The sequence below is a fragment of the Rhincodon typus genome, chromosome 20 (genome assembly GCF_021869965.1).
Source record: "Rhincodon typus isolate 14 chromosome 20, sRhiTyp1.1, whole genome shotgun sequence".
Lineage (NCBI taxonomy): Eukaryota > Metazoa > Chordata > Chondrichthyes > Orectolobiformes > Rhincodontidae > Rhincodon > Rhincodon typus.
The window spans coordinates 12,757,157-12,771,181 of record NC_063351.1 but is presented as its reverse complement, the minus strand read 5'-3'; the positions used below and the strand labels follow the sequence as shown (position 1 = coordinate 12,771,181).

General features: G+C 42.2%; 1 protein-coding gene across 4 annotated transcripts in view; it reads left to right on the top strand.

Moving 5' to 3' along the window:
• The window catches only part of LOC109918839 (pantothenate kinase 1), a 72,980-nt gene that overhangs the window by 40,185 nt on the left and 18,770 nt on the right, over window positions 1-14,025 (top strand). For all 4 annotated transcript variants that reach the window (XM_048609101.1, XM_020518788.2, XM_048609102.1 and 1 more), the window contains exons 2-3: window positions 8,619-8,971; window positions 10,562-10,815. In XM_048609101.1, the coding sequence (XP_048465058.1) occupies window positions 8,619-8,971; window positions 10,562-10,815 (607 nt within the window). The remainder of the gene's footprint in view (window positions 1-8,618; window positions 8,972-10,561; window positions 10,816-14,025) is intronic.

Sequence of the window (14,025 nt, the reverse complement as noted above, 5' to 3'; positions counted from 1 at the left end):
CGGTTGCCTCTCTGGTGACAGGGTCAGGATGTCACTGGCTGCAGGGCACTCTGAAGGGAGAGGGTAACTAGACAGTTTATGGTACATATTTGTAACAACAGCATAGGTAGAAAAAGGGATAAGGTCCTGCAAGCAAAACTTAGGGAGATTAGAAGTAAATTTAAAAAGTAGGACGCAGAAGCTAGTAATTTCGGCATTACTTCCAGTGCCATGTAGCGGCACGGTTGCTCAGTGATTGGCACTGCTGCCTCACAATGCTAGGGACCCAGGTTCAATTCCACCATCAGGCGATTGTCTGTGTGGAGTTTGCACATTCTCCCTGTTTCTTTGTGGGCTTCCAAGGGTGCTCTGGTTTCTTCCCGCAGTCCAAAGATGTGCAGGTTAGGTAAATTGGGTAATTTAGCATAGCCATAGAGCCCAGAGATGTTCAGGCTGGTGGATTAGCCACGGGAAATGCAGGGTTTGGGGGGGGTGTGGGGCAGATCTGGGTGCGATGCTCTTCTGGAGAGGGGGTGAGTGGTTAGTGTGGACTCGAGAGGCCGTATGGCCTGCTTTCATGCTGTAGGGAATGTATGATTTTATGATATGCTAGTGAATGTGGAAATAGGAGAATAGGCCATACGAATGTGTGGCTGGAGAGATGGTGTAGGAGGAGGAGGGCTTTAGATTTTTCGGACATTAGGACTGTTTTCGAGGGGCTATGGATCTTGTACAAGGCAGATGGATGGCACCTGAATTGAAATGAGGCCATCATACCTGCGGGCATGTTTGCTAGTGCTGTTGGGGAGGGTTTAACCAAATTGCTAGGGGAGGGGTGGGGTCTTGAGAGGATGCTTAGCAGAGGAAGATGAATGAGGCCAGAAGGCATTGAAATTCAAGGCTACTTGAGGCAGAAGGGAGTTTGGCAAGGTTGGATAGTGTTTATTTGAATCCAAGGAGTCTGACAAACAGGCATGGTTTAAAGAGGGGCAGTTCTATATTCCAAGGTATAGGGTCTTAGATGAGAGAGGGAAGGAGGTAAAAGAGGAGGTGGTGTCACAAAATTGATCAGGCAATCAATAACAACAGTAAGGAAGCTGACATCTTAGGCTCCTCAAATGAAGCCATTTGGATAGAATGTAAAACCTAAAAAGGAGCAATCTCATTACTAGATGTGGACTGTATTCCCCCTGACAGTTTGAGAGCTATAGAAATACAGATATGTAGGCAAATTTCAGAGAATTGTAAAAGGGATTCTAATTGAAATTCTCAATTTCCTCATCATCAGCTGGGCTTGTCAAAGTGTGAAAGGCCTAGAGGAGCAGAATTTTTAAAATGTGTCCAAGAGAAGTGTTTAAGCCAACATGTAAAAATAAAAAAAAAAACCTTACAAGAGAGGGGGTAGGTAAGAAAGCTAGATAAGTGGTTGAAATTACAGTGGGAAATCATATTGCAGACAGTGATCATAACTCAGTTTCAAGATTGTTATGGAAAAGATCAGGATGGGCCTGAAATCGAAGTTCTAAATTGTGGAAGGCTGATTTTGATTTTCTTTTTAAATAATGGACTGGGAGCAGGTATTTTTAGGTAAATCTGTTTCAGAACAATGGGATGCGGTCAAGAAGGAAATAGGGAGAGTACAAGGTCAACATCTTCCAATGAAGATAAAGGGTGGGACCAACACTTCCAGTAAACCCTGGATATCAAGGGATTTACACGATTGGATAGAGAGAAAAAAGTAGTCTCTTAGTAATACTGAGTGCTCAAAACAAAAACCCCGGAGGACTAGAGAATGTGCAAGAGGAAACTTAAAGAAATTAGGATGGCAAAAAGGGACCATGAGAGAATAATGGCAGGTAAAATAAAGAAAAATCCTATGTTGGTTTATAAACTCATTAAGAGAAAAAGAATAACTAGGGAAAGAGTAGGGGTCAATTAAAGATAACCATGGTAATTGTGTGGAACCAGCAAATGTAAGTAAGGTTCTAAATGAATACTTTGTGTCGGTATTTGCTAGTGAGTGGGATGATGTGTTTATAGAAATTGGGGAGGACTGTGGTGTACTTAAGAAATTCAGCATAGACTAAAGGGAGGGTTGTTCTAATGGTCTGGCAGGCTTAAAAAGTAGTTAGATCTTGGGCGAGGTGCAGTGTATGTGAGGTAAGGGAGAAAATAGGGGTGCTGAAAATAACTGTCAATTCCTTTGCCCACAGGACAAGTGCTAGAGTTAGGCCAATGTAGTATTGTTATTCAAGAAGAGGGAAAAGGATAAATCGGGAAACTACGGGCCAGTTAATCTAACTTCAGTGGGGAATCCATTGGAAGCAATTCTGAGGGACAGAATTAATTTGCACTTGGAAAGACGGGGGTTAATCAAGAACAGTCATCATGATCTTGTCTGACCCCAACTGATTCAATTTTCCAGAGGTGACCAGGTGCGTATGTAAGGGCAATGCCTTCGATGTAATCTATTTGAACTTTAGCCAGGCTTTTTAATCAGGCCCTGCATGAGAGAGTGGTAGGCAAGGTTAAGGAACAATGGGATCCAAGGAAATTTAGCTAATTGAATCGAGGATTGGCAGGATGTCGGGAGGGAGCGGGTGATGGTCGGGGATTGTTTTTGTGACTGGAAGCCTTTATTCAGTGGGGTTCCATGGGATCTGTGTTGGGGCCTCTGCTGTGTGTGATATGTATAAAGAAATTAGACTTGAATGTAGGAAGATTGAATAAGTTTATGGACAATATAAAAATTGATGTGTTGGTAAGTAGTGAGGTGCCTTAGATTACTGGAGGATTTAGATAGACTGGTCAGATGGACAATTGGTAAATGGAATTCAGTCTGGATAATTGAGGTGATACACTTGGTCATGACAAATGGGGCAAGGGAATGCATGATGATTAGTAGGACCCTGGGAAGCACAGAGGATCCTTGGTGTTCATATCTACCTGTCCCTTATGGTAGTGGGACAGGTGAAGTTATTAAGACGACACCTGGGGTGTTTCCCTTTATTAGCCAAGGCATAGAGTTTAAGAGTGGGGGGGTAATAGTGGAACTGTATAAATGTTAGTTAGGCTACAGCTAGAGTATTGTGTGCAGTTCTGAAGTCCACATTCTAGGAGGAATGTGATTGCACTGGAGAGAGTGCAGAGAAGATTTACCATGATATTGCCTGGTTATGAACAGAAATTGGATAGTCTGGAGTTATTTTCCTTTGAGCAGGGGAGACTGAGGGAGACATGATTCAGATGTATAAAATTATATGGGGCACAGATAGGGTGAGAAAGAAGGAAATCTGCGCAGATTCGGGGACCGTTTCGTGGAGCATGTGCGATCTGTATGCGATAATCGACAACACCTTCTGGTCGCTAACTATTTTAACTCCCCCTTCGACTCCCTTGATGACATTTCCATGCTGGGCCTCCTCCAGTGCAACAGTGACGCCACGCAAACTGGAGAAACACCACCTCATTCAGCCTCAGGAGCCTACATCCCAATGACCTGAACATAGAATCCACCAGTTTTAAAATCTCCCCACCCCCGGCCTCATCCCACGCCCAACCTTCCTCCTTATCCTCGCCTCCTTGACATGACACAACCTGTCCATCATCTTTCCCATCTATCCTCTCCACCCTTCCCACTGACCAATCACCACTCCCCCCTACCTGCATCCACCTATCACCACCCCACCTTCCTTCCCCTAGCCCCACCCCTCCTCCCTCTATTTATTTCCCAGCTCTCTTCCCCCTCCCCAGTTCTGAAGAAGGGTCCTGACCCAAAACGTCAACTTTCCTATTCCTCTGATGCTGCCTGATCTGCTGTGTTCCTCCAGCTCTACACACATCAAAAGTCAATACTTCAAACAGAGGAGGCAATGGCCTAGCGGTATTGTCGCTGGACCATTAATCCAGAGACCCAGCTAACAGTCTGGGGACCCAGGTTCAAATCCTGCCACAGCAGATGGAAATTGAATTGAATAAAATATCTGGAATTAAGAATCTAATAATGACCATGAACCCATTGTCGATTGTCAGAAAAGCCCATCTGGTTCACTAATGTCGTTTAGGGGAGGAAACTGCCATGCTTACCTGGTCTGGCCTACATGTGACTCTAGATCCACAGCAATGTGGTTGACTCTAAACTGCCCTCTGGGCAATTAGGGATTGGCAGTAAATGCTGCCTCGTCAGCAATGCCCTCATCCTGTGAATGAATTTAAGAAAATGGAATAACTCCCTTTCAGGATTGACTTCTAAGTTTAAAGGTGAATTAAAACATAAACTGAAAATCCATTTACAATCTTCCTCCTAACCGCTGACAGTGTCTGCTGGAAGTTTGTCCTTGGCAAGTCTCATTCACTTTTTGGTTGTTCTGTCTTTAAAAATTCATGTGGTTGCATCTTCAGATGCATGATTGAATGCGTTGGCAGCAATATGTGATATGTTGTCCCTTTGTTCTTGATGTTCCAGATAAGAATGCATTGACCTTAGTGAGTTCATGGGCTGTATGTCCACCAGCCAACTGTGGTGTGATTCACAATATAAACAAATAAATCACTCCCTGAAAGTGATAGCTCTTGTGCAAGTAAAAGTTGTTGACATAGAACAACTCTCCATTCAAACAAAGCACAGAGGTTGATTTAACTGAATGTGGTTCTCTACAGGCTGTATTTATACTAAATTTATACCATTGGTGTAAATTAGATACACTTAATGACATTAAGAAGTTGTCCTTTTAAGATCATCGTATTTCTATTTGCTGCAGAGCTAACTTGGACCCTGGATTTAGACTGCAGCCAAAAGAAAATTGGCTCGCATTATTACGGGTCATTACATTCAAAGTGTGAAATCCCCAGGGCAACTGTATCCAGGAAGATTCAACAATAGCTGGTGTCACTGCAACGCACAGTGAAGTCTAATGCTATTTGGACAGCAGACTTCAAGAGGTGGTCATCCTGCAAGTGTATACAGGCAGAGAGGGAATCAGTGACTACCAGACAGATGAGGACCAGCAAGTAGGCAGTGTAGGATTTTTCTGAATGTGTCTAGTTTTCCGATTGGTATTTATCGATGTGCGTAGTTCGTGTGGGGAATGCAACCAGACCCAGGTCCAGTGCATGTAGGGTAGCTCAGCTGTATAGGAGAGCTGGTGTTTGCTTTTGTTTTTATTCATTCATGGGATCTTGGTGTCACTAACTGAGCCAGCATTTACTCTGCACCCCTAATTGCCCCTCAAAAGCTGGTAGTGATCTGCCTTCAGGAACTGCTGCAATCCATTCTTGTAAGTACACCCACAATGCTGTTAAGGTGGAGGGGTGGCAGTCCAGGATTTTGGAGCAGCAATGTATTTCCAAGTCAAGTTGATGAGTTGCTTGGAGGGGAACTTGCACATATTGGTGATCCCATGTGGAAGCTCTTGACGTTCTAGGTGGTAGTGGTTGTGCGTTTGGGAGGTGATGTCTAAGAAACCTTGATGAATTTCTGCCGTGTACACATCTGTTACTGAGCATTGGTGGTGGAGGGAGTGAATGTTTGTGGTTATGGTGCCTGCTACATTGACTGCTTAGACTTTATGGTGTCAAGTTTCTTGAGAACTAGAGCTGCACTCAATCAGGCAAATTGAGTATTCTAACATACTCCTGACTTGTAGATTGTGGACAGACTTTGGGGAGTCAGGAAGTGAGTTATTTGCTGCAGGATTCTGAGCTCCTGACCTGCTCTTGTATTAATATAGCTAGTCTGGTTTAATTTCTGGTCAGTAGTAACCCCTATGATGTTAGTGGGGATCCAGTAATGATAGTGTCATTGAATGTCATGGGACAATAAGATTCTGTCTTGTTGGAGATGACACTCTGTGGCAAGAATGTCACTTGCCACCCTTCAGCTCAAACCTGGATATTGTCCAGACTTTCAACATTTGGTCATGGATTGTTTCAGTATTTGAGGAGTTTTGAATGTTCCGGAATATTGTGTAATTATTAGCAAATACCCCTACTTGTGACCTTATGATGGAGGGTAGGTGTTTGGAGAAACAGAAGATAGTTGGTGTAGGATGCTACACCCTGAGGAACTCCTGCAGAGAGGTCTTAGAGCTGAAATGACTATCTTTGTATAACCACAACCATCTTTCTTTTGGTGCCAGCTGTGCACACAATTCCAATCAACTGAGGCATTCTTCTCCCCACACCACCCCACCCTCCAGTCACTCTGACCCGACCTCACCTCACCTCTGGAATTCAGCTGTTGTATCCATGTTTGAACCCAGGCTGTCACGAGCTGTGTGGCACTGGCAGACCCCAAACTGAGTGTCAGTGAGCAGGTTCTGCTAAGCAAGTGTTGCTTGATACATTGACACCTTTTTTCACTTTCTTGCTGATCAAGAGCAGACTGGGACAGTAATTGGCCGGGTTGGATTTGTTCTGCTTTTTGTGTACAGACATGCATAGGCAATTTGCCACCTTGGCAGATAGATGCCAGTGCTGTAATTGTACTTGAACAGCTTGGCTATTGTGGCTAGTTTTGCAGCATACGTCTTCATTACTATTGCCAGAATGTTGTCAGGGCCCATAGCATTTGTAGTATCTTGTGCCTTCACCCATTTCTTGATATTACGAGAAGTGAATTGAATTAGCTGAGAATGGCATTTGTGTTGCTGGGGACCACGGGAGGTGATCACAATAGATCATTCACTCGGCACTTCTGGCTGAAGAAGGATGCAAATGCATCGGGCTTGTCTTTTTGCACTGATTTGCTTAGCTCCTCCATTATTGAGGATGGACATGTTTGTAGAGCCTTCTTTACCATCATTCGTGACCTGGATATGGCAGGCCTGCAGAGCTTTAACCTGATCTGTTAGTTGGTATTGATAACTCTGCCTGTCACTTGTTGCTTCTGGTGGTTGGTAAGTAAGTAGTCCTTATTTTGTAGCTTTAATAGGTTAACAACTCATTTGGTTATGTCCAGTGCTGCTCCTGGCAGGCCCTCCTGCAGTCTCCTTTGAACCAGGGTTGGTGTCCTTGCTTCAGCATAATGGTAGACTGTGGGATTTGCTGGACCATAAGGTTGTAGATTAAGTACAACCCTGATGATGGTCTGCAGTGCCTCCTAGCTGCCCGGTCTTGATTTCCTCCTGTTGGAACTCTATCACATGTAACATGCTATTTGTGCCACACAACACTATGTAGGATATTCTCAATGTGAAGGAATGACGTATCTCCAAAAGGACTGTGCTGTCGTCACTCTTGCCAATATTGGTATGGTTGATGCATCTGTGGCAGGCAGATTGATGAGAATGAGGTAATTGTTTTGTTCCCTCTTTTGGTTCCTTCACCTGACACAGACCCAGTCTTGCTTCTTTTAGGACTCAACCAGTTGGTCAGTATGGTGCTGCCAAATCAATCTTGGTAGGCATTGGAATCCCCATCCAGAGTACATTCTGTGCTCCTGCCATCCTCAGTGCATCCTCCATGTGGTATTCAATTAGGAGGAGTACTGATTCATCAGTTGAGGTGAGTGTCAATATGTGATGATCAGTGCATGTGATGCCACAAATCTTTATGGGGTCCAGGGTCAATGCTGTGTGCTCACATAGCAACTCACTCCTGACTATATGCCACTGTCCTTGCACCTTTACTATGCCTGACCTGCTGGTGGAACAGGACATAGTGAGGGGTAATGATGGTGGTGTCTGCGACATGAGCTGTAAGGTGTGATTCATGAGTATGAATGACAGGCTACTGCCTGACTAGTCTGTGAGACAAGTCTACTAATTCTGGCAGTAGTCAACTGTGCCACCCCCACCCACCACCACCTCCAAATTAGTGAGGAATACTTGCATTGTCTAGGGCAGAGTTTGCTGTTTTCATTCCTGTTACAATAGCTGATGGTAGATAATCTGTCCAATTGAAATGCTTTAAGACTTTATAGCAGTTGATGCAACTCTGGCTTGCTAGGCCATTTCCGAGGTCAGTTAAGTGTCAACCACATGGCGAGTCTGGAATTGCATAGCCCATAGATGGGATTTCCAGTGTTTATACAGTGCTTTCATGGTTATTGTTAGTTTTAATTCCAGGTTTCTCTTAAATTCAGTCACATTATCTGCCAGGATGGGATTCAAATCAAGAGTCTTGGAACATTAGCTGCACCTCTGGATTGTTGATCTAATGACACTACCATTTTACCATCACCTTGGAAAAACCATTGTGATTTGGTGGGGTTCAGGATACTGATGTTTTTGTGGCTGCACTTGAGATTTCAAGATGATATGTTTCCTCTTTCTTGTGCCAACCTGGGTATAGAGCAATCACAAGGCTTTCACTGGCTGCTGAGCAATCTGAGTGGGGAAGGTTGAACATCCAGAGATCATGGTCCATTTCATACCGATTTATATGGATAGAAAGAAGGTTGAGGTAATCCAGGCAAATTTTTAGGAGCAGAGAAGGAGACAAAGAAAAATCTTTCTCCACTTGCGACTCTAATGCTTCAAGCACTGGTTTCTGTTTAATGAAAAACACTGCATTCGTTCGCATCAATCAGTTAAAATGTGAAAATCCAAATTCTAAATGTCTTATGCTGGTCACAGTGTATTTAAACCAATAACATACAGCTACGCTTGTTGTAATAATTTATTTTGTTTTCATCCTAGCATTCCCTTGGTTTGGGATGGATATTGGTGGAACACTTGTCAAACTCGTGTATTTTGAGCCAAAGGATATCACAGCTGAAGAAGAGCAGGAGGAAGTGGAGAATCTGAAGAGCATTAGGAAGTACCTTACCTCTAACATAGCTTATGGAAAAACAGGGATTCGGGATGTGCACCTGGAGCTGAAGAACTTGACCATGTGTGGACGCAAGGGGAACTTGCATTTTATCCGCTTTCCAACACATTCCATGCCTAAATTCATCCAAATGGGTAGAGACAAAAATTTCTCTAGTTTGCATACTACTATGTGTGCAACAGGAGGTGGTGCCTACAAATTTGAAGATGATTTCAGAATGGTATGTCATAGTTGTGCAACCAAATTCTTCTGAGTAAATGCAACAAATGATTTGTTTAGCAGACTATTAAAAACTCTACTACTGTCACTGTTAATTGTGGTATTAGAAATTATTTGAATTTTTTGAACTCATTCTTGGGCAACAGCCTATCATTCTAGTGTACCTTCCCACAGTGCTAATATTTGTTTTGCATTTGGGTAATGAGAGACATGCAATAGCCCAACCATAGTGTAATCAACTTAAGGTAGAAATTTTAACTTTGTTTCCTTAGTTAAATAATCTAATAAGTTTTTCTGTATATATCTGTCAGCATTCCAATACCTCCCTATTACTTGACTCCATTAGAGGTTTGGCCCTGTTTTGACTCCCCTGCTGAAAGCCTCAATCATGTCTTTGCCACTTCTATGCTGTTATTGCAGTGCACTCTGAGCTTGTTTCTCACATTCTTATCTCTACCTTAAAATCATCAAAAACTCTGCAGCCTTTGTGTTAACTTGAAGTTGTGCTGGTTGACTTATGTGGGTTCCTGGTCAAGCAATGTCTTGATCATAAAACACACTTCCTGCCCTTCAAATCTTCCCATGGCTTTGACTCTCTCTTTTTGTAATTTCGTACAACCCCACACACTTCCAAGCTATCTGCACTCCTCTGGGCCTGTTCATCCCAGATTTTAATCTTTGCTTTCTGGTGATTATGCCCCTGGCTGCCTGGGCCCCAAACTCTAGAATTCCCTCTTTATATATATCCGTTACTTTAGCTCACTTTCCTTGCGTGCTTCAGCGTTGTTTTGATTTTCTAATGCTTCTGTGAAGAATCTTGGGAGATTTACTTACATGGAACGTGATTTGTAAATATACATTGTCATTTAGAATATATTTTCTTTCACTGTTTTCATCCCAGTTCCCATTTCTGTATGCTGATTTGCATTTTGCATCAGTGTGCCTGCTGCTAATTTTCAGCTGTTTAGTGTGCTTTGCATTTTTTTCTAATTTGCCATGTCTTTAATGAGGTATTATTAACAAACTTGTACATTGTTCTCATTAAGGCTTGGTATAAACCATTTATGTCCATGGAGAAAGAAAGAGGACCCAATTTGGATCCTGAGCTATGTTACCTATAAGTACCCAACCCAAACTCCTCATGTGGTGCTATCACTGGTCGGGGTCTGAAATCTGATTGTCAAAGCTTCCTTCTGTACCATGCAAAATCTTATAGGTTATTGAGCAGTTTTTTTTAACTGCCTCCAATCTAGAAGTTACAAATTTATTCTGGTTTTAAATGTTTTGAAACTGGTTATAACAGGGAAATAGTTCACATCTGGATTGACACATCTGTTTACTCTTTTTGTATTGCCAAAGAAAGATATGGTTATCCTTTGTGGATTACTTTTCAAGTTAATAAGGATAAAGTATGTTGGCCTATTGCGCGTTTTATATAGAATAATTCCTTTGTTTTAAAAAAAAAACTATACAATGTATATCTAAGTTAATGTTTATTACAGTATTGAGCTTTCTACTGTTCTTTGGGCCAAATGACGTTCAGATGGGTATTTGTAAATCTGTTGTTTATTTGATTACTCCTGTTTTCCAGATGGCTGACCTACAGCTCCACAAACTGGATGAGTTGGACTGTTTAATCCAAGGCCTTCTTTACATTGATTCCATTGGGTACAATGGTCAGTCTGAGTGCTACTATTTTGAAAAACCCACTGACCCTGACCAGTGCCAGAAAAAACCATACTGCCTCGATAACCCTTACCCGATGTTGCTGGTCAACATAGGTTCAGGGGTCAGCATCTTGGCTGTTTATTCCAAAGATAATTACAAAAGGGTAACAGGAACCAGGTAAGCATAACCTTCCCATATTACTATTTATGTATATAAAATACACAGATTTATGATTTTATGCATGATGGTGTGTTTCCATGATGGTGTATTTTATATACCTGTTTAAACTGGAATGGTTTCTGCTTAATTTGCTGTACAGTTTTATACTGACTTTCTGAATTGGCAAGAGGCTGGCGCTGAAGTGAATGGGAAAAGAGGAAATGATCACGGCGATGCGTGGTAGACAAAAACAGGGCTAACTCTTCCTTTTGATTCGGTTCTTTTAATTCGACTACTTTTCTCCCAGCCTCCCTTTTTTTTTCTGTCGACAGTGGGTGCAGAAAGAGAGAAAAGAGATCTGAAGCTTGGTTGTGATATTCGATCATTCCCAATGTCCTCGTGCAAAGTTGATTATGCAACAATCTTGATCATTAGCTTATTCTAGACCAAAGCACTCAAGTCAGTCACAGAACCTTACTGTTAAGTGGCAAATCACCATTGACCAATAATGAACACCTGAGAAATTTTGGATCATAGCTTTATTTTCTGCAGAATGTCAGCAAGCTTGAGTTCAGCTCTTACTATTGTGATTCAGGTCCGCAGAATAGCACTTGATAGTGCTGGTTGCGATTGCAGTAGGTCCAGAGCAGGGATTCTTGGTCATTGACATGGTGGCAGCTGCAGAGCTGGAGACTCCTGGTTGTGGGGAAAGTGTGGGTTCAGCATGAGATTTTGTGTCAGCGAAGTGGGCCCAGCGGCAAAGAGATGGTGCCTAAAGAGTGATGACTCTTCTGTTGGTGGGTCTGGTGCAGGCAGCAGTGAGGTGGGTTGGGGAGGGAGCTGGTGGTGTTGCTGGTGAGCTGACTCATCATGGAGAATAAAGAGACTCTCTTTCAGTTAAATCTTTTTACTCTCTTATTCTTAAAGTATTCAAAATAGCACCAGATTGTGACAACAGTTGAAGCTTTTCACTATTTTACTGTATTATTTGCTGTAAAATACAAGTGACGATAAATCATTCAATTCAGCGAAAATGAGGCCCTGGCAAATTTGCAAGGGGACACTTGCATTCAGCTCTCAAATGAGAAGACAAAAGTAACGAGACCTGGACAATATCCAGCCTTGGGCTGATGAGTGGCAAGAACCGTTTGAACCCCACAAGTGCCAGGCACTGGCCATCTCCACCAAGAGTGAATCTAACCAATCACCCTTTGATTTCACCCCATCAATGAATACCCCACTTATCAATATTCTGGGGCGTGTCATTGACCAGAGGTTGCTATTGGCTACAAGAGCAGGTCAGTGACTAGGAATCTTGCAGTGAGTAACTCGGCACCTGACTCACCTAAGTTTGTCCCTCTTCTACAAGATAGAAGTCAGGAGTGATATGGAATACTCTCCACTCACTTGGATGAGTGCAGCTCCAACAACACTCAAAAAGCTTGACACTATCCAGGGCAAAGCAGCCTGCTTGATGTTTACAGTCGTTTTTTTGAGTTTGTTCCTTCCCTTTGCAACTTACAAAAGAAATGTATTTGTGGTACTTCATTCCAGATTCCTAACTAGTAGAAACAGGGTTTTAGTTTACCCTGTGCCATCCTTCACTCACATTAACAACTTACTACAATTATATCCTTTGCTCCAGTGAAACAAAAGCCTAGTTTGTCTCGACTGTTTTGTATTTCCTCATACTAGGCAGCATTTCAGTAAATCTGCCTCGTACCATCCTCTTGACTGAAGCCTCGTTTTTCGATACTAATGTGTAGAGCTCAATACTGTATGTTGCTCTGTAACCAGGAGTGTCTTATTAACGTTGCATATTGATTTGCCATTACCTCTAGGCTTTAACATGCTGTAATGTTGATAAACCCAGAATGTACTGCCTTCAGTGTTCTGTGAACCTAATGCTCTTCAAAAACAACCAACCTTTAGTATATAAGTTTTGCTAAAATGTATCACCTTAAGGAGCTGAGATTAGCCAGCAAAGATAAATGATCAAAGTCTGTCATTTACATCCATATGTGTGGGCAGTGGAATACTCATCAGTGCATTTACTGCTTGAATCACCTGAGGTCAGGGAATTATGACTTGTGAAGTCTGGTGCACAGCTTGAGTTTGACTTGAACCATTTACCTCAATCATGGTGCAGATATGTGTTTTGAATTGTGAAATGACATTCTCCCTGTTAGTTGCTGCATGTTAACTACTTAAATTGCTTCATGAGTGGCATCAAGACAAGGAAGGTCTCCTGATACTTGACTAGTCTTTAATGAGGGAAGACTAGGGTTTGAAAAGGCTGTGTGCACATCTAATTATGTCAAATGCATGCAGCAACGAGGGACTTCTTTCACAGCTGGACTCATAGTCCACAAAATACAGCTCAACCTTTTTAGTCAATTGTAATTTTCAAGTTGACCATTTCTTCCTTATATTCTCAAAGATCAAAGTTGATATGTTGACTTTAGGCATGGATAGTCAAATATTCAGTCAGGTCAGCCAAAATATGTAGGGAAGTTATGTCACATTGTCTACTGTACATACCACCTTGTTTTGTATTTCTTTATTTTTGGATTGTGGAACAAAATGGGAAAAGGATACTGCTTTAAAGCAAGGACTGTGGAAGGGGTTATTGCTGTCTTATGACTAAAGTCATTGAACGGTAAAGACATTTGCCTTATTCAAACAGTCAGTGCACACTCTTTGGCCCGATGGTGCTTGTTTGGGACTGTTTCATCAGAGACACTAAAACAAAATAATAAAAACTGCGTATGCTGGAAATCTGAAATAGAAACTACTGGAGAAACTGAACAGTTCTAGCAGTGTCTGTAGAAAGAGAAACAGTTAATGTTTTTTGAGTCCAATGAATCTTCATCAGAACATCTGACTTTGAAATGTTAACTCTGTTTCTCTGTCTACAGATGCCAGACCACCTGGGTTTCTCCAACACTTCGTCATTGCTTAGAGAATCTATTACAGCAATAAGGAAGGGTGACATTTAAAATGCTTCCATAATGAAGCCATATGGTTAGAACTTGTAAACCAAATAAGAGCAATCACGTTGCTGGACCTGTACTCTAGACCCTCTAACATCCTGAAAGAGATAGAAGAGCAGATATGTAGGCAAATTTCAGAAGTGTAAAGGCTGTACACATGGGAGCTTTCAACTTTCCAACATTCACAACTATGACTAGCCCAGTTAAAGGTTTAGAGGAAGCAGATTTCTTCATG